This window comes from Juglans regia, chromosome 3 (assembly GCF_001411555.2).
Source record: "Juglans regia cultivar Chandler chromosome 3, Walnut 2.0, whole genome shotgun sequence".
Lineage (NCBI taxonomy): Eukaryota > Viridiplantae > Streptophyta > Magnoliopsida > Fagales > Juglandaceae > Juglans > Juglans regia.
In genome coordinates this window covers 5,972,750-5,993,744 of record NC_049903.1, presented here as the reverse complement: position 1 = coordinate 5,993,744, position 20,995 = coordinate 5,972,750, and the positions used below count along the sequence as shown (strand labels likewise).

At 34.1% G+C, this 20,995-nt stretch overlaps 2 protein-coding genes across 5 annotated transcripts; both read right to left on the bottom strand.

The window, feature by feature from the left end:
• Positions 1–249: 249 nt before the first annotated feature.
• On the bottom strand, positions 250–5,794 carry LOC109004403 (transcription factor VOZ1-like). Of its 4 annotated transcripts, none has more exons than XM_018982933.2 (5): positions 5,612–5,794; positions 4,631–4,893; positions 4,286–4,435; positions 1,410–1,932; positions 250–1,278 (listed from the first exon to the last, which is right to left on the bottom strand). In XM_018982933.2, exons 2-5 carry the CDS (start codon positions 4,856–4,858, stop codon positions 731–733), a joined length of 1,449 nt encoding a protein of 482 aa, XP_018838478.1. In that variant the 5' UTR covers positions 4,859–4,893; positions 5,612–5,794; the 3' UTR covers positions 250–730. The 4 variants fall into 4 exon arrangements, with proteins under 4 accessions (XP_018838478.1, XP_018838480.1, XP_018838479.1 ...); XM_018982935.2 differs by having other exon boundaries at positions 1,410–1,914; positions 5,612–5,792; XM_018982934.2 differs by lacking the exon at positions 5,612–5,794 and adding an exon at positions 5,306–5,598.
• Positions 5,795–7,877: 2,083 nt separating this feature from the next.
• On the bottom strand, positions 7,878–12,939 carry LOC109004402 (OPA3-like protein). Its single transcript, XM_018982932.2, has 4 exons — positions 12,535–12,939; positions 12,032–12,166; positions 9,283–9,369; positions 7,878–8,342 (listed from the first exon to the last, which is right to left on the bottom strand). The coding sequence occupies exons 1-4, from the start codon at positions 12,661–12,663 to the stop codon at positions 8,184–8,186; spliced, it is 510 nt and encodes a 169-aa protein (XP_018838477.1). The 5' UTR covers positions 12,664–12,939; the 3' UTR covers positions 7,878–8,183.
• Positions 12,940–20,995: the final 8,056 nt, after the last annotated feature.

Sequence of the window (20,995 nt, the reverse complement as noted above, 5' to 3'; positions counted from 1 at the left end):
ATTTCCTGGATGAGTTGAAGAGAATTTTTTTCAACACTCCTTCTATTCCTTGGGTATGCCTTTTTCTATCAATCAAATTTTACTTTTACTTGTCACAAAAAAAATTAAGCCATTTCATTTTTATTTACTAAAATATTATTCATTTTATTTAGGGTTATAAAAGAATTGTAAATTAATCATATTTTTCTTTTGGATTCTATTTCACGGTAGAGAGTGAGTAAAGTCAGCATGCATAGTAAACACTTGCTATTTTAGATCCAAAACAACAGGACAGAATCTCTATACTTCAACATCCAGTAAACAGATAATATTGTAAACCAGCAGCCACAGCAGATATCACAGGCTGTCATTAAACAGCCTAAAGCCTACGTTAACATCATTTTGAATACACAATCACAGATTATGACAGACGAAGTACGGCAACGGTAATCATCTACCTATTCCAGTTTTGGTGAGAGTATCTGGTTTTCAGTTTTCAATATATCGCAACTGTTTATAAAAATGGACTGACGAAAAATCACCCATTTTCTCAGTTCGTCACCATCTTTCAGAAGTTAGAAATAAGCTCCAGTTTTTGGGACATTCTAATACCGCACTTCATGTGAGAATGAGCCATTCACAATTCTCCAAAATTGCGAAAAAATGAGCTTCACTTCACAACCACATTGCTGCCTAATGTAACTAAACTAACAACATCCAGCACTTTCAGCATCCAGCCAATCTTCTATAATTACGTCAGATAATACTCACTCATATTCTCGACAAGATAATCATACGGTGCATTTATCCCATATGCCCCATTTGTTGGTGTTACTCGATTTGGAACAGAGTAAACATGACCTACACCAGCCTTTGCATTAACTTTGGCCCTCCCCTTCACAGAGCGCTTAATATCAGATGGAAACTCGGCAGAGAGCCTTCCCATCTGCTTCTGCAGATCAGCAACTGAGTCATTGGTTATTTTCCCCTTGGAGTTCTTCTTCCCCTCAACAAGTTTTAATTCCAATCTATACAAAGCACAAGCATCGCACTTATTGATCTCATATTCGTAGAGGTGCCACTCAAAATGGTTAAGAGGTTGTGGATCCATATAGTAGGACCTCTTCAGGCCTCCATATTCATTGATCACCTGCTTCCTTGACTCGTGCCAACCGCGTCCACTGTAATCTGGCAATGACCTCTGCTTTCTGTTCCCACTCTCAAATGCTCTTCGAGGCTTATCAAAAAAGAGCCATTCCCTAATTGTTTCACCTTCCAGTACTGATAGATCGAAGAGTTCTGCAATCATATAGCAGAACTAACTAATCAGCCTGGAAATGATGTCAGCTAAGTTCAGGATCACTCAGTTCCAACCACTAGAAATCACTGCTAGCAAATAAAAAAATGCAAGGCCAAAAATAAAAACCTACCAGGTGCATTCCATGGAGACTTCGTAGTAGCAGCTCCCTCACATTCTGGGATACCAACATCTTTTCCTTGTGCCTTTGCACTAAGAGCAGCAAAAAGGAGAGCATCCTTCAGGCCAATGCCTCCAGGTCTTAGAACAGGACTCATGCCAGGTGGACCTTCATTCAATGCTAAAGCTGCATGAAAGCTACTGCAATAGTCTTGACACCAGTCCAAGCCTTGCGCAGGCCTTGGACAATCCCAAAGTGCACATTTTGGGCCTAGGAAAGCAGAAGGTGGAGGGCATATACTCGGCAGATAGCTAGAAACATGAGGCACGCCATCCTCCCTAGACAAACCAGTACCACTAAAACCAGTGTAGAAGTTGTGCTCAAAGTCTTTATGCAAATCAAACTGATGATAGTCCAAATGAGTAGACCCATCCGAGTTATTAACTGACACATCGTGACCTTCAGGGGACGGGTTTTTGCATTCAACAATCAATGGAAAACCATGGTCCTGCTGCCCCTGATTCACAGTAAATCCCTGCAAGATATCAAATCTAATCACCAATGAATGGCCATTTTCAAATCTAATTAACATGACATTGCAATAGAACTGTTACATGTAAAGAAGTAAATGATAATATCAAAGAAAGTAATATAACAGATCATGCTAGAAACCAAAGCATAAAAGTATGTTCTACCTAATAAAGTGTACTTACAGTGTACCTAGAAAACAACTAATCCGAACTACCAACTTCACAGCCATGAAGATGATACAAAGTATCCATTCACAGCTCAAATTGATACAAGCTAACCTTACATCCAGGAAAATCACTATGCTCAAGTGATATATGTTTAGGATCCTACTCATATAACTGTCTTAATCATATTATGAATGTATGTTATAAAGGTCAAACTTGACAATGTGGTGAGCGAAGCCAGAATCCATGCACTGGGCCCCTGAGGCCTATCAACTAGGTCTAGACTTAATATCTCTCTCTCTCTCAACCAAAAAATACTTGGGGAGATCGCATTCATCAAAGCAAAAGAAATGAACAATCATCATAAAGGCTCAATAAAAAACAGAAACCAGAGCGTTCAAAAGAAATTATTTGAGCACTTGGCATTAAATATATATTTTTTTTTCGGGCTCTCATTATTAATATATTGCCCATATTGTAGTCTTCTCAGCTAAATTATTGCCACAACTTCTAGTCCCTATGCATAGCAGGAAAGGTTCATTCAAGTGATAAAGTCCCCATGTTTTCTACAGTTAACAGCTTGGAACCTCATTGGAAGGGGTAAAATGTCCCTAGCCCAAGCTCACCAAGCCCAGCCCAAAGGAGGGGTCCCATCTTTAGAGAGAGAGAGAGAGAGAGAGAGAAGGAAATAAGGGGACAAAAGCTGATGAAGGAAAAAGGTGTCGGGGGGAAAAGAAAGGAAGTGACGGGAAAAGGGGAGAAAAGAGAGGGAACGGGGGTCAAGCACGCGAGAAAGGACAACGAAGTAATATAAAGCTGAACTCTTCACCAACCACTAATAGATGTCAATAAAAGGGATCTAAGATCAAAGATGCAGGGAATTCTGGGAGACTTGAGAAAAGAGCTTCTTCAACCTCCAAACAAAAGCTCCAATTTTATTTTCTCCAGGCAGCAGGTGTCATCGACCCATTTGTACAGTAAGCTACGAGAAACCATGAGAGACTGAAAAATACACCATTTATAGTGGATTTGCCCTCCAAACGACTCGTGGATGTAGGCCCTATGCCGAATCACATAAATATGTGTTTCATTCTCCATTTATATTTGTTGTATTTATTTTCCATTTACTGAAATGGACATACATACAGACACCGTACCGCCGTTGCAAATCGTCACCGTGGGCTCCAGACAACACCGACCTAGGCCCAAATCACCAACTGTGGACTGGGAATGATTTCTTCTCCCCTTCCAACTTGTTCTTACAAAATAGCCTTTAACACTCGTAGTCATTTTTTTTAATACGTTTGCAATCTCATAGTTAGGCATGAACAAAAATCAAACTATAATTGAATGAACATAAAATTTTAATCCGCTTTCAGTTACTTCCAGATTACAGGCACATACTAGCTCCTGTTCATATTCTGAAATCATTGAAAGTGAAATTTTTAAAAGTAAGAGGCCAGAAGGTGCTTAGTTAAGATGTAATAAGGTGGTAATTTCACATCATAAAGAAGAGAGTGATGAATTACAGTTCTTCAAGCCATATATATAAACATTAGTGCTTAGTGTTTGATGGTTTCAATCTGAATTAAGGACCTTGATTTATTTAAGGACTTCAGTCCAAGAGTGGGCACTTGAACTAAGTCAGAACTTCATTCCAAGGTTGTCCTCTTGTGAGGAGAGCACTTTTGGGATTAAATATTTCTGAATAAGGCTCTGAGTGTACTAGGAGATTAAAATTTGAGGTTATCTCCGCATCATAATCCCTCTTCAGTTCGTCAAATTCCGGTGTGATCGTCTTATACTCGTGGAAGTAGGCATCTATACCGAACCACATAAATCTTTGGTCTTATGTTCATGGTTAATTGTCATCCAAACCCTATATTTTTCATAGAAAACTTTTTTTTTTATAAGTTTTTTCATAGAAAACTCACATCAGCTTCCATTGACATAGCATTTGAACATAGTCAATATCACATGTATGATAAATTCAAGGATCTTATATTTCATTCAATTGGAACGATTAGAGAGCAACCTCTCCCATCTTTTATTCTTTGAGTCAAACTAATGTATCGCATCCACAAACAAATCATATGTTAATAATCAAAGCCAATATTTATTTTCTTTTAAAAAGGAAACCCTTAAAAAGACAAACAAATAATGGCAGAAGCAATTGAAATTTAGAAATCCCACCTCCTGAAAGATCAGACTGTCTCCGACTTGTGTACTTTGATTATTAGGCTCGGGATTTGGTGCAGCTAATGGACTAGTGGCATCATCTTCCTCCTCACAACGCTGCAATAGACGATATATATCCAAGGAGAAAGACCCAAGGCTACCACCCTATATAAGCATACATATACACCACAGGTCACAATCACACCAATAGAAATTCCAACCTTACAATAATAGTTCACGCAAAATGTCCCCATTGCAACACGTGCGACATAATATATATATATATATAGCATTTAAATATATGCTTTAAGCTATGCTCCCAAAATGATAACGAGTATGATACATTGATACAAAACTAACTTGTTGCAAAGAAGAAGCTGGAGAGGGCTCGTTGAGCTCAGCTTTCCACTCCCGGAGCATCTGATGGACTTGCTCCTCAAGGACTGCAGCATCGACCGAGCGACTCTCCTTCCTGGCAAACTGCAGATCCACGAACATCCCTTGGAGGTCGTCAACCCGGTTCTTTGCCTTGTCCTTGAAGAGCCTGTGTGATGCAGACTTGCAATTGCTCTTCGAACCCTTCCCCATCAGTAAGCCTTCCAACCTTACTTCTTTGTAGAGCCCTGCAATCCAGAAAAGAAAACAAACCCAATTTCGGGTCAAAACCAATGAGGTTTTAGACCAAAAGAGTAATCAAATTCACACCCAATTTATAAGTTAAAAGATAATACACCCACCCCCCATCAACCACCAAAAAATGTCCATCGAACTAAATAACAAAAAAATCTGGAGACGCTCTATAATGAGATTAGCAGAACGTTGCTGCTACCAATAGAAGAATTAGTAAAGTAATTTTAGTGTAAAATGATGCTCATATATTAAAACCAAACGCCAAATAAAATTGAATCTACCAACTTAAGTTTTGAGAGAAAAACCAACACAATAAATAGAAACAGCCCCAAAATTTGCGAAGATGATACCTCACAAAATATTAACCAAACAGGTCAAAAGAAGAAGAAAGAAAAAGTACCATACCAAAAAAAGACAGAAGTCTTCAGGTGATCGCCGTCAAAGATCAGGATAATTAGCAAATAAAAACAGGACGGGAATTGAAAAACCAAACTCAGAAAAGATGGAAACCCACAGAGAGAGTGTCGCTCTCTCTATCTATAACCCCTATGATGCAGGAGATAAATGGTTCGGAGATTGTAGAGAGATAGAAAGAGAGCAAGATATTCGAGAGGACTAGACTGATCGAAAAGAGATGCCCTCACCCTTCAAAGTTTTAATCTTTCTTTTCTGATACCAAATTTCACAATCAGAAAAGCTTTTTGTTTTTACCTTTTTCTTTGTCCGATAGAAATAGCGATAGAATTTGGCTTCGCCTTTGCTTTTGGGTCTTCTAACTTTTATACTCCATGCCGAGTAGTAGTCCTCTTGCTCCTCTCTCCCAAACTCTCTCGAGTGTCCGGGGAGCAACAGCAACGTGGACGCGGCAAAAAAAGCTAAAAGAGATTGGGGGTTTTCATTTTTTGTTTTGCCGACGCTGAAGTGGATTAATGTGGTCGGTTGGTCTTTAGAATTTGCCCTTAGAAAGTCAGATAAATTACTGCGAATATGTGGGTTGGGATACAGAATATCTGCGAGGGACCAACTGGGGCTATTTTAGACTTTTGGGCTTCCGAGTAATAAGATATGGATGATCTGTCCGACACTCGCTCATGGTTTCATGCTTTTCATTTCCAAGCACTAGAAGCTCTATTTTTCAGTACCAAATAATACTTGTACAGGATAAAATAGAAAAATAAAATAAAATTATCGAATATTTAAAATTAACTGTGGAAAAATTGAAGATTCAAGACTCTAAAATAGCGATAAATATCATGAAAATTTGTAAAGCATCTTTATTTTCCCCATATTTTTTTTTATAAGGATAACTGGCATATGAAGACTCAATCCCAACTTCATCGTATAAAGAGGGAATAAAAATCTACTCAAAAAAAAAAAAAAAAGAGGGTATAAAAATCACTATTCCTTAACTTAAGTCCCCTTTAATGTTGAGAATATACTGATTTTAATAAATTTTAATGCTACTTGGGAAAAATTAATGCACTTTTACGGTTAGGTTTTATTTTTATTAATAATTTAAAAAAAAATTATAATTGCGGGGATTGTGCTGTTTGAGAGAACATTATAATCCCTTTTGGATACAAGAAAAGCTCATTTTGTGACACAATTAAGGTTTTTGGATACATTAATCATTTCATCTCATCACATTTTTATAATTTTTTTAAATTTATATATAAAATATAATAAACAATTCAATTTTTTCAAATCTCAAAATAATAATAATATTAAAATATAATATTCTAACAATATTTTATTTAACTTTAAACTTTCATTTCAACTCATCTCATATTAACTCACTATCCAAACTACATCTAAAAGTGATACATTGGTAGCTATGAACAACACTTAGGATAAATGTTTCCAATAGATGTTTAGATAGTGAGTTGAGTTGAAAGTTGAATAAAATATTGTTAGAATATAATTTTTTCATATAATTTTTATTTTAGAATTTAAAAAAATTGAATTATTTATTATATTTTATTTAAATTTTTAATAATTAAATGAGATGAGTTGAGATGAACTCGTTACTCTGCCCTTAAATTGATGATGGTTTAAGATCAATATTGTTAATTTTATAAAGGTGGAGGGTTTTTTTAAGCAGTTGAAGTGAATAAAAAGTAAATCGATACAAGATATAATTTTATAATATTTATTGAACATTTAATGTCATTAAAAAAATCATACAAGTTACAAGTAAGTAATAAATAATATAAGACAGACTTTATTTATTTATTTCTCGTATTAGATTTTAAAATTCCGATAAAAACTTTAATTCAGAAATGATTTCTAAAAATATTATTCCAATACCTATTTAAGTTCACGGTCAAGCCGTAATATATCTTGAAAAGTTTGGCTTTGTTTGACTTTTAATTCCGTGAATTTTAAGTTCATAAAGCCTTCCCAAGTAAGATCTTAAGTTTCGTGCTTCTTCTTTTTGTGTTTTAGCAAACTTGGGTGTTAAGTTACTTACATGCACTCCTTTCTCAGAATACATACCATTGCCCACTTGCCAAAAAATCCCTTCAAATGTCCACTTGGCAATTTGTAATTCGGCCACCTCACTGAAAATGAGCACCATTTTTTGTTGTCCCTTGAGAGAAGTGAAAGATGAGTAGAGGAAGAAACGAATAAATAAAAAGCACTTCCACTACACCACCCATCGGATTCCTGTTTTGATGCCCTTCCTGTTACAAGAGATTTTAAAAGGATGGCAAATTAAGCACAGATTATTAACCCCTGATTAATGGCACCAAGATATCAATGTTTAATCCTGATTAATGGCACAAAGATATTAATGCCCTTCCTGTAATAGGAAGGTTCATCACTAAGAGCAGTGCCCAGGAAAATAAATAGTGCAACGAGACTTTGGCGCTCATCATAACTAGAGAAACGACAATAATACCTCGCCAACCTCATCTGCCTGCATTCATGAACATGTACATCTAGGCGTTTGAGGGGATAAAAGGAGGGGTGGGGGGGAAGTGATGGCAACTGGCCGAGCTATATACATCTCATCTAATTCATATGATATATCATCGCTTGTCTCGATTGACAGCCTCGCCGTATTCATCGACTTCATTTTATTTTCCAGCAATAAGAACACAACTCGCATTTCGAATTTCTTACAGTATTCTTTTACGAATGAGATGGGTGAAGCCAGAACTCAATCTGGGTCAAAAGAATTGGGTAAAGCCCTTCTTCCCCTTGCTGAAGGGAAACTATTCAATACATTAGAAATTGTGTCACAAAAATTGTAATTTATTAGAAGAATCTCTTGTTCAAATCAAGCTGGTTTAGCTGCCTTTCCAGTTTCTGTATTATTATGTCTGATGTTGAAAATGCCTCCAAGTCCTCGTCCCTTGGCAAGCTGCTCCAGTTCCTCGAGTTTTTGCCTAAGAAGTTCCACTTTATTTTCTAATTCCTCATCTCTTTGCCTCATTGCCTGAGTAAAAGATGAACAAAGGGGATTGTGAATAATTAGGTGGCCTTAAAATATTTATACTATCTTCCTGACAATCACAACATATGATGAAAAATCACAACATTTGGGAGTCATAGGAGTCCATAAGAAAATTATACACCTTTTTTTCTTTAATTATTTCATCACAGATGAAGGGAAAATGCACAAACAAACACCATGCCATAGACATGTCTGCCTTCAGATATTCCCTTCATCAACAGGGTGTTAAATAAATTAGTCTCAATTCCTTTCAAGCCGAAAGGCGCACACACATACATTTTTTTACAACAATTCAAAGAGAAGTTTTGATTTAAGCATCCCTGAGCAAACTTTTTAAAATGATCATCCCTTATCTCAAAACTTTGTGCATTCTTACAGATAGAGTTGTGTGATACTGATAGGCACACTAAAATTAGTGGAGAATATGAGAATTGGTTCTGTCTGAAAGACTGAGGACTAAAAAGTCATAGATGATATTTTAAAATGCTTATATATTGATCTATCACAGACTCGGTACAACTCTAAAATATGCTTCTTAAGTTTGCAACCAATCAGTCCACAGATTGGCCACTTTCGCTTGGTCATGCCAAATGAGACAGTATAGATGTTAAAAACTGTGCCTGACTCATACTACAACTTGTGAGGGAGTAATGTAAGATGAAGAGAATAACTCATATTTTACATTTACTAATATTTTATTCCTTTTTATTAGTAAAAAAAATAAATCAAATATTATTAAATGTAATAGGGTGATGAAAGTATTCAAAACTCAGCTACAATTGCATATCAATAAGCACTTGTTGTGATATTTTGGTGTATTATTGTCTCTTGGCAGATCTCCAGATATCTTATCAGTCCAAAGGTATAAACACAAGGATTATATATCAGTTATCACTAGCATAGATGGTTATTGCCAGTTCACCTCAAATTCTTGCTTGCGTAATTCCTCCTTTCTGGCTTCTGATCTAGCACTTCTATGCACTTCAAAGATCACAGCAGCTCCTGCAACCTATATATGTAGAAGTTCGGTCATGTAAACGGTCATTCATACATATAGAATTGATATTTAGGGTGGTAAAAGCAAGTAAATTTTTGTGTTTTTTATGAGGTGTATGATTCTATTCACACCAAACATTGCAGATCCTCCTCCCTTAAATGCAACCCACAATGCCACTCTCCGCATATTATGTACAATGAATTTAAAAGTGTTGTCAAATAGACCCACCTATCTTCACAGTTATATGCTCATGAAATTGAAGGCAGAATCCAATCACAGTCCATCATTTCCCCTTGCTATAGGGTATATGACATATAGAAATGGTGGACTTTTTGCTTCATCCATCTATACAAAGTGGAAATGCATTTCAACTTGCTAATTTGGATTTTGAAAACCCCCAGAAAGAGATGCTCACCAACAAGGAGTCAAATCTCAACCAGAACAGCTATTGAAATTAAGGGTATTAATCAAAACTATCTTCATCTTGCAATTCCTACACTCAATGTCCAAGAGACAAGAGAGCAAACCTTTTCTTTTGTTATAGGTATATGACGAGAGCAAACTTTCTGATGTAATCCTAATTATTAATTAGGCAACACAAAATAATTCAATATTTTGTTGTTATGTATTGCTGACAAAGCAAATTCTATGTATAGTTGGATTATTGGCAGACTATATATTATAGCTTCATTGTTCTAATCTAGGCATTAACATTTCTCTTTAAGAAAAAAACAAGTTTTTTTTTAGTTGCGGTTGCAGGAAAACTCATCAGCCATGACAAGTATTTGTGGAATTGTTTCTCATAAACTAAACAAGTAAACATAGAATTTTTTAGCACTAGCCTTGGGATTCAGCAATATATTTGTTTCACCCAATTGCCTAATGTAGTGGGATCAAGTCCCACAAGGCACTTCTACCCATCCAATTATTGAAAGTCTCTCTGCAATCCTGTGAGCACAAGCATGTTCACTTTTGACATTCCCATCCCCAAATCTCATCCTCTGGTGAGATACAAAGCAGGATGGCAAAAGAATCACAAGTCAATTAAGACCTCGTTTGTTTTCGCAAATGAGATGAGATGAAATGAGTTGAGATTAAAATTAAAAGTTAAATAAAATATTGTTAGAATATATTTTTTTAATATTATTTTTGTTTTCGAATTTGAAAAAGTTGAATTGTTTATTTTATTTTGTGTGGGAATTTGAAAAAATTGTAATGATTAGATAAGATGGATGAGATGAGTTGAGAGGAGTTGTGAAACAAACGAGGCCGATTTCAGGTCAACCATATAGAGGTCTGCTCAGATTTAACTAGTGAATGTTTTGATCATCCTATTCAGAATCAATTTTATCTCACGAGCTTAAATCAAATAACACAGTATTAGTGTATTACAATTCTAAATTGATTAAGTCTTTTTTAAGTACAATAATAATCACATGGTCAAGTTCAAATTTTTCCGCAAGTCAGCTTGTTTGGAAAAAGTTTTCATCCCAAAATTCTCATTTCATCTCATCCCATCTTATTTCCAATCATCACTCAAACACAAATATTTTCAAATTAATTATTACAACTTTTTCAAACTAATCATTACAACTTTTCCCAACTTTCAAACAAAAAATAAAAAACAATTCAACTTTTTCAAATCCTCAAATAAAAATAATATTAAAATACTATATTCTAACAATAGTTTAACTTTATAATATTTTTTATTTAACTTTTTATCTCTCATTTTCCAAAACCCCATAAAACATTACTCAAACTCACTATTATTCACAAACTATCTTACTACTATTCATAAAATTCTAACATCATCTCACTCCCAAAACTAAGACTTTTCTACTAGTAGTAGCAGCATTGGCTCATTAAGTAATAATTATACAGAGTCCCAATTTCCTTTTATTTCCTATAGCTCGGTGACTTATAAAGCCAAAGACAGAGGTGCGGTTTGGATAGTGAGTTGAGATAAGATGAGATGAGATGAAAGTTGAATAAAATATTGTTAGAATATTATTTTTTAATTATTGTTTTGGGCGGGGGCCAAAATTTGTGTTGGTGTATTTGGAGGGAGACAAATGCTAGAAGTTTTGAAGATCAAGAGAGAAAAATGGATGAGCTAAATGTTTTCTTTTTTAAGTCGTCATTCTTATGGGCGAGGGCCATAGTTTGTAACGGACTAAGTGTCCACGACCTTCTTCTTTCTATTGTAACCTCTAACTAGGCGTTCCTCATGTATACTTCCTGTATACCTGAGTTTTGCCTATTTCTATAAATAATATCTTTGATTACCTATCAAAAAATTATTATTTTGAGATTTGAAAAAAGTTGAATTATTTATTATATTTTGTGTGAAAAAATTGAAAAGTTGTAATGATGAGATAATATAAAATAAGATGAGATCGTTTCTCAATCCAAACGAGGCTAGAAGTACATGCATACACATTTATTGCAAGACATGCACCTTGGCTTGCGTGTAGATGACAAATCAAGCATGCATACATAAACGCAAGTAATATGTGACCGCAAGCATAAGGACATACTTCAATTGTTCAAGTTCTGGTAAGTGTCTTTCTTCTTCTTTTTTTTTTTTTTTTCTTTTTTTTTTTTGGGGGTGTGTGCTCAATAGCAATGGTAAAGTAGCTTTGAAAGATTATGCATACAACTAAATAAATGATACCGAGAAGACGAAGAGTTCCCCAATAAGGTCTACAGCAGCCTGAACGGCTTTCTCTTCATTCAAAGGACGAATCTCAACATCGGTTGCATGGCCATATAAGCGTCTTTGAATTTGTGTTGTGAATCGATGGTTTGACTGGTTCCAATCATCAAAATTAAACAAAACGCATTTTAGAGTCTATATTATACAAACCAAGAGAAGTAATATCTGAAGCAGCAACAATGAAATAATTAGATGTCAGTGAATATCACCCTAAGATGACTGGACACGAATGGATCAAGAGGGAAACAAAAGCCACCTATAATTAATAGTTTCTTTCTAATAAATTCCGGATCATAGTTTCCACGCAAACAAAAGGGGGTCATTGCCTTAAGTACACGATTTATTCACCAATCTGAAACGGTATTTATTCGATTACAGCGATCCACATCAACACCAGTTGATAAAATCAGAGCAGAAAAGTGTTTATACGGCTAAAAGTGTGAGATCGCGTAGCTTATTACCTGGGCCATGTCAATGATGAACTGGCGGAACCTGGGGTGAAACGCAGCCTGTTGCTTTAGCCTGCTAGCCACGGGTTTGCTGAGAGTCTTCAATGCCAGCGTCCCGAGCTTCAATAGCGGGAGTACCATTACGATTTACGACTATAATTTTAGATACGAATGAGCACCGAGTACTTGATCTTTGGCCAATTAGAACGAAGGAAACTCGAGCTTATAAAAATTTCAATATTGGTCTCGTGGTTTGACTGGATCAAAGGTTGGGTTTCTTGAAGAAGAGGGCAGGAGGCTGGGAGCAACCCAAGTCAAATGAGAGAGATCAAGGCAATGGGAGAATTGGGGGCCGTTGAGCAATGGTTTACGTGGTCAAGACTCAAGATACGCCCATGGAGAAGCGTTCATTGTGGCCCGTCGGCATCCCTTTCTCTAGTTTTCTTGTTTTCTTTTTTAAATAACATTTAGGTTGTAGACTCAATTGAGATAAATTCAATTTAATTTAATTTTAAATTAAGTTTAATATTTAAATATTAAACTTAAATATTAAATTATTAAATTTATCTTAATTCAAAATTTTTTTATATGTGAGATTCATAATCTTTTTCAATTTAATACTTATTTACACACGAGATCTATAACCATTTCCAACTTCTTATAAATATATATAAATTTATCTTAACATTCAAATACATTTAAACTTATTTTCAGTAGACTCTACAAAATTCATTCCATCATTTTAACTCATTATTATTCATAAAAAATTTAACTCAACATCCAAATGTAGCCTATACTATAAATGGAGTCTGGTTTCTAAAATAAAAAATCTACACAACGTCTTACCATTCACACAACGTCCACATACCACGCTTTTTAAAATTTTTATTTTTTTTCTTTTATTAAATATTTAATATATAAATAATAAATAGAATAATTAAATTAATTTTTAAAAAAATAAACTAACAAAATTTTAAAATTTGAAAATTTAAAAATTTTAAAAAATATGATGTGTAGAGATTGAGAAAGTTGTGTAGCATTGCTCTTTATAAAATAAAGTAGCAATCTGTACTCATTCTATAAAAATATCTTTCACTTTAGGGTTGTAAAACGAATTGTAAAATAGAACGTGTTTTTATTACTAGTCTTAATTAATAAGTAACGGGTTGTTATTACTTGTATGGTAGATGATACATCATTCACATTACTTGTATGGCAGAATTTTATATAAGATAAATTCTATTTTACAAATAAAATATTATCACATAAAAAGTGCAGATGGTGTGTCCTCTACAATAACTTGTAAGTATAGGTTTTTTTTTTATGACATTTTAAATCTGCATTGTGCTTATATATTTGCCTTTTAAAGCAATTGTAGGGAGTAAGACAGTGTGCGGACCCAACAATCTCTCGATTGAGATTAGACTTCCTAAGTCGAATCTAATGGTTCTATGATTAATATTGCTAATCGAATCATAAAGTGCTAATATGCTTAAAATCAATTACCACAATTTTTTATTTTAGGTCCAAGAGTACGCGGAGGAGTATCTGGTGAGCCTTTTCGAGGATACTAAGGTTTCGTTTGGAACTTAAAATCATCTCAACTCATCATTATAACTTTTTCAAATTTCAATATAAAATATAATAAACAATTTAACTTTTTTAAATTTTAAAATAATAATAATAATAAACAATAATATTCTAATAATATTTTATCATCTCAACTCAACTTAGTTCAACATTCAAACGCACCATAAGGTTATGTTTGATTGTTTAATCAAATTTAACTCATCTTAAACTAATTATCGATGGAGTCTACTATTTTTTTTAATTTTTTATAAAAAAGTTATATCCATCTCAATATATTTCATATATTTTAATTTAAAAAGTTAAATTTATCTCAATCTTAAAAGTTAAAATTATCTCAATAGAATCTACAAAATAATATTATTTACTATTTAACTCAATTTAATATCCAAATGCAGCGAAACTTGTTGGCCATTCACGCCAAGAAGGATACAATCATGCCAGAAGGATACTCAGCTGGCTAGGCGCGTTAGGGGTGAGCGTCCTTACAGTAAAATGGAATGCATGATGCATTCCTCAACACGCACAGCCAATTTGGATTGAAAATAATGATAATGAAGCACTCTCAAGCTATTACTAGAATAGTAGAATTTCACGACAAGCTGGTCCAAGCCAGAGCCCAGGCTCATTCTTGAAGATAATGGAATTGGGATAAACCCAAACTGAAGCCCAAAAGCATGAAGATTCGGCCTCCAACTTTTATAAATCAATTTCAGCTGCAGAACTTGATCCAATACTTTTTTGTCATCTTAAATGTGAAATGAGATGAATTAAAATAAAAATTAAAAATTAAATAAAATATTATTAAATTATATTTTTTAATATTATTTTTATTTTAAAACTTAAAAAAATTAAATTTTTTATTTTATTTTATATAAAAATTTTAAAAAATTATAATAACTAGATAAGAATGATTGTAAAAACAAACGAATACATTAATAACTCATATTAGGTGACATATTTTGTGTAACTATTATTTAATCTTTGATACATAAAATTATTTGAAATATGTCGCATCTATAAATGTGATTAGAGATGACAAGATTTATGGTAAACGCTAATCCTTGAATAATGCAATAAAAATGCCATTGCCAAATCATCTATTGACAATTCTTGTACTGCTAAATTAATCTACATCTCACCGAAAGACTAACTATTAAATAGTTTAAACATGGTACTTCATTCTTATTAGAGAATGAAATGTCCTTAAAAATTAATGATCATATAAATAATATCAATAACAAAATATCTCATGATTACATTCCTTAGGGGGTGAGCAATGCTTAAAGAGTGTGGAAAGCATTATGTATAGCACAAGTGGTGCATCTATGTTTATTTTTCTCCAAGTAATTGGTAGTGTGAAATTGTTGTCTCAGGTTTTCGTCATGTATTCTAGTATCAATATAAATGGAAAGGAAAAAGCTGTTTCTCCCGTTGGTAGCTCTTGTTGGGTTTTTATTTTTATTATTTATTTTTAGTTTTTTTATTTAATGATTAAGTAAGTATTTTTTAATAATATTATAAATTTTAAAAAATATATATTTAAAAGTATTAAAAAATTACATGTAAAAAAAAAAAAAAAAACTAAAATCAACTCCAAGCTAGGAATGACACTAATGTCGCTGGTTTGATTGGGATATGCTACCAATTGTTTTTGCCTCCTGATTTTTTGCTCAGACTTACAAGTAACTGTCTATTGGTACTGTTATTAAGGGCTTATTTGCACATTTAGAGTATTGAATTGTAACGAAATAATTTGAATTAAGATATTTTATTAGATTTTAAAAATATATATATTTGAATAAAAATATTATAAAATTAAAAATTTATTTGAATATAATTTTTTAGTTTTATTTTTAATTTTAAAGTTTATAAAAATTATATTGATTTTTGTATTTGAATAATGATTAAGTAATAATTTGTTAAGAAATTTAAAAATTTAAAATTTAAAAATATTTTATATTTTGGTAATATTTAAGAATAGAAATATAAATTTTTTTAATAATTTGAAAATATAATCATGGGTATCTTTGAGTCAAATCATGGGTATTTTGTGTACGTACGGGATGTGTTTCGGTCTTTGCATATCGTTTCGGTAGTCATAGCATTGGCCGACAGATCAACTATTTTGAAGTTGATATTTGGCATATTTGCAATTTAAGTGTGTGTGCATATTTAGCTTTAGAAAAAAATTTTAAATCGTATAAAAAATTATTATTTTTATAACAAACTTCGCTTTAAATATCTTATATGTAATAAGCGTCAATGAGCAGGCAGGTGTTGTCTATTATTTTTTTCCTTTTTGCCCCTCCTTTTACATTTGTTTTCCCTTTGTGTCCCACCTCTTGGTTTATTTTTTTTTCATTTTTATCCCTACTTTTTATATTTGTTCTTGTCTTTGTCCTTTCTTTTATTTTTTTCACCCTATTTACCCTTGCTTTTTTGTTGATCTTCATGTTGTGTCCTTTCGTTTAATTTTTTTGCCATTTTTACCCTTTCTTCAGTGTTTCGTTCCCTACAATGTGCTTGATTTGTTTTTTCTCTTTTTACATTTTTACCCGTGTTTTTTGTTAATATTCCTGTCGCGTCCTGGTAGCTGTTTCTCGAATATGTTCTCATTTTCTAGATCACTCTTCGATATTCCACACGCCTTCCACTTCCACTGCTTCCTTTTTCTTCTTATTTATCAGATTCTCGGTTTCTTTACCGTTTCTAATTTTTTTCCCCATCTTTTTTGTTGTTATTTAGTGATTGAACCGTTTGCTATCAATTTTTTAATCTTAAAATTTCACCATCGCCTAAACAAGAGATATCAGATGATCTACTTTTTTTAGGCTGCTTTCACCGCCTGTGCTTCAGTATAAAAGTAATTGCTATGTATTGTATTTTCTACTATTTGCAATCTGATGAAATCACAAATCTAACTGCTGCCTTGTGACTTCTAAATTTGGTCGACTCAACTCTTTCATCTGTGAGTTTCTCGGGATAAATTAGGTATGTTTGTATTTGCTTTTATGCTTAGTTAAATATGCTTTTTCTAATAGAAATGTTAAACATTTATGGATTAGATATTTCCAACTTTCTTGCCTCCACTAATTTCTATGGATGCATCAAATATTACATACACATACATGTCAGGAAAAGTTTAGAGTGAAAAATTAAACGATATTATACAAAATAAGGCCAGACATGTGAAAATCTGTTCAGATTTATAGAAAAATGAATATCACAGGTTAGAACACATTAACTTCAAACAAAATAAGACCACTTCCAAAAAGAAAATTACATCTGTAGAAAAACATACAACAAACAAGGAAACTTGTCTACATAGTTTTCTGGAATAAGGATTTTATTTCTCAGGTCTACACCAAATTGAGAAATAAAATTTGATGTGTTCTAATATACACTGCTCATTTCGTGTAGAGAGAGAGAGAGAAAGGAAGATGAGATTAGGGTTTGCTTGGAGAAAGAGGGGAGGCGAGAGGGAAGGAGGGAGACAATGTGTTTATGATGTATTTATAGTGCCCTTGTGAATGTTAGGGTTACTTTAGCTGAAGATGATGCTGTTTTAGTCTGGTGTTCTTCTTAATACATGAAGATCGGTGTGCTGGAAAATATAATAAAACAAAAGACAGTTTAAAAGAAAAAATAAAATTTTGGACATTACTTATTACAAATATATTTGAAAGTTAAACTTCAAATTGATAATAAATTATATTAAAATTATTAATAAAGATAAATTTGTAAAAAAATCAATTTTAATATTCTGCAAAATTTATTTCTAATCACAAAAAAATCCCTTCTAAATACATAGTCAATTTTATCTACAATAGAAAATTGTATAATTATATATATGTTCGTGCAAATTGCTATGTTATAATTATAGATATTCTGCAGATAATATGTATGATTATTTTATGATCACTGAGAATCTTAAAATATAAACAAAACTTTTACATTTTATAATTATATATATTAACTTATTTTTTATTATTACATTTTTTGATTTTATAAATGTTATTTTTAAAAATATTTTTTATATTTTCACAATTGGGCACACGTGCATTGCACGTGTTTGCCCTTTACTAGTATATATATATGTATAAAACTTAGGCATTCTAAAAGTATATATTCCATTACTCAATTTTCGATTGCGATTATGAAGTTAAGTGGTCATTACACTTGTAAGATTTGACAAAGGAATTAGGATGGTATCGTCGAGTTCACGTAACAAACAGTACTCATTTCTTCCTCGTATCAAGGTTTTTCCCAATATGAACAAATTTTTTACTGTTTACGTTGGGATACGTGTGCATGAACTTGCATGCCAATCAAGATCGGTACCATTTATATATGTGAAGATCACACAATTAATCTTGGTCCTTAGGATCGAGCGATGAAACATCAAGGGCAGCCGATAGGTACGTACAGTACTACTGGGTCTGTATAATCTGGCATGAATATATTGTATTTTACTGTTTATATGAACAGTAATACTGTTCATGTGACGGGTCCGGGTACACAGACCATTGTTTTGTCATGTATTTCTGTTCATGGAATTGCTAACATTTAATAAGTAGGGTTGGGTACAGACAATATCAGAGTCGGAATATCCTACCTCCAATTTCGATTTTGTCAAAGGTCAAATCCGACCTCTGACTCAGACTCCAATTCATATAGCCTTCAATCCGACTCCAACTTGTCAAAGTAGAGTCGGATTTGAGATTTTTTTCTTAACCCATTTGAAATTTCAATTCGATAATCTTGGATTTGGACTTTCAGATTTCAATTATATTAAAGCATAACCAAAATTAAAAAAATAAATCATTGTACAAATTATTGTTATTATACATTAGTATTATATATTATTATATGTTAATATTTATACATTAGTATTACATGTTGTTGTCCATTGATTATTATACATTATTATTACATGTTATTATACTTTAGTTATTATATGTTAATATTACATGTTATTATAATTAACTATATAAGTTATAGTTATATAAAATATATATGATTAATATATAAAAATACATATATTTTTATAAAATATGTATAATATCGAAGTCAGAGCGGAGTTAGAGTCGGCACATTGCCACCTCTGACTTTGACTTTTTTGGTTAAAAAAACTCTGACTCCGACTCCTACTTATCAGAGTCGAAGGTAGAGTCGAATCTTTGAATTTTTGCTCAACCATAAGAACAAGTAGAAGTGAGAATGTGATTTACCTTCTTTCGGCCGTATGGGAGTTTGGCCCCTCAAGCCCAAACCAGCCAGTAGGTGGCCCAATATAAAATTGATGAAGGGAAGGGGCGGGGCTAGGCCCATCAAAAGTGGTGACTGGACACGTCACCTGCCCAAACAGCAACCCATGTCGCCAGATAGCAGGCACGCCGCATTAAATGATATGAGAAGCTAGCAAGCAATACAAGGACAGGTGTCCATGCACCTTTGGGACAACGTAGTGCACGCACCCCCCACCCTTTACCTACCTCAGGGAACAGACTGCTAACCCACATGCAATGTGGCAGGGCAACATCTGACATGACAAGAGAGAAAATCTGTCACCTGCGCAATCCTCCATACACCCCTCCACGACCTGCCAAGCAGAGGATGGGGACCACCACGACTGTGTATATAAACACATCCCAGGCACCTGTATAGCTCTCTGAATATTCTTCTCTAGATATTTCAACACAAAGAGACAATTCTGACTTGTGCATCAAATGGGACCTTCACCACCCTGAGCCCTCATTTCCTTAAGTATTACAGGTGAAACGGAGGAACTGTGGAGTTGCCAAGGCTGCGAAACATGACATTAATAATGACACCATCTGTAGGATCATGTGAATTAATGTGTCATTTGTATGCCGGCAATAACATGTTCACAAACCATGCATGAGCAGGAAGAATCATCGAAGAGCATGGAAGCAAGGTTGGTCAAAATGGAGGATATGATAACGAAACTGACTACGGAGGTGAGAAGCCACATGAAGGAAAACGAAGTGTTGCGAAGGGCGAACGATGAGTTCGTGGAAGACATAGGGCTGAGTTAGAATAAGCACGCCAAATCATGAAGCGCGGGCGGAGATGGGCGCAATGGAATAGGAGGAGGAAATGCACCATGAGTTGTGGGGGCTCATGGAAAAGTACACAGAAATGGCCAAAAGGATGGGAGTTTCCTCATCTATGGACCAACTACTCATTAGCACTAACTTACCATATAGTGCAGAAGTCATGGTGATTCCACTCTCGCCTAAGTTCAAAGTCCCTAACATGGAGATGTACGACGAGTCTACGGATCCTCTTAAGCATTTAGAAACATTTAAAGCCCATATGACTCTGCATTGTTTCCCAACCGAGATCACATGCCGGGTCATTACCTTGACGTTGAAAGGCACAACAAGAGGGTGGTTTGGGTCACTGCCCTCAGGGTCTGTCAATGGATTCGGAGAGTGAGCCCACCTATTCTTGACACAGTTTATGGAAAGCAGGAAAATGAGAAGGTCAACGGCATACCTCTTGACTGTCAAATAGCTTGACGACAAGAGTCTGAAGGCGTACCTATCCCAGTTCAATAGGGAATGAATGACGACAGACAACTAGGACGAGAAAATCACCTTGGCTGCTCTACTGGGATGCGTTTGGTCAAGGAACCCGTTCATGCAAGAGTTGGCGGAGAAAACCCCTATGATGCTGCAGGAATTCATGGATCGTGCAGACGGTTTCATCAACGCAAAGGACACCCTACGTGCCCTAACATCCCCTAGGAAAATCGAAATGGAGCAAGCCGACAAAAGGCCAGTGAGTCGACGAAAGGTAAGGCTTGTGAAAAATTCAGGAAAGACTCATAGGACGCCAGGCGAGAAGGTAATAAGTC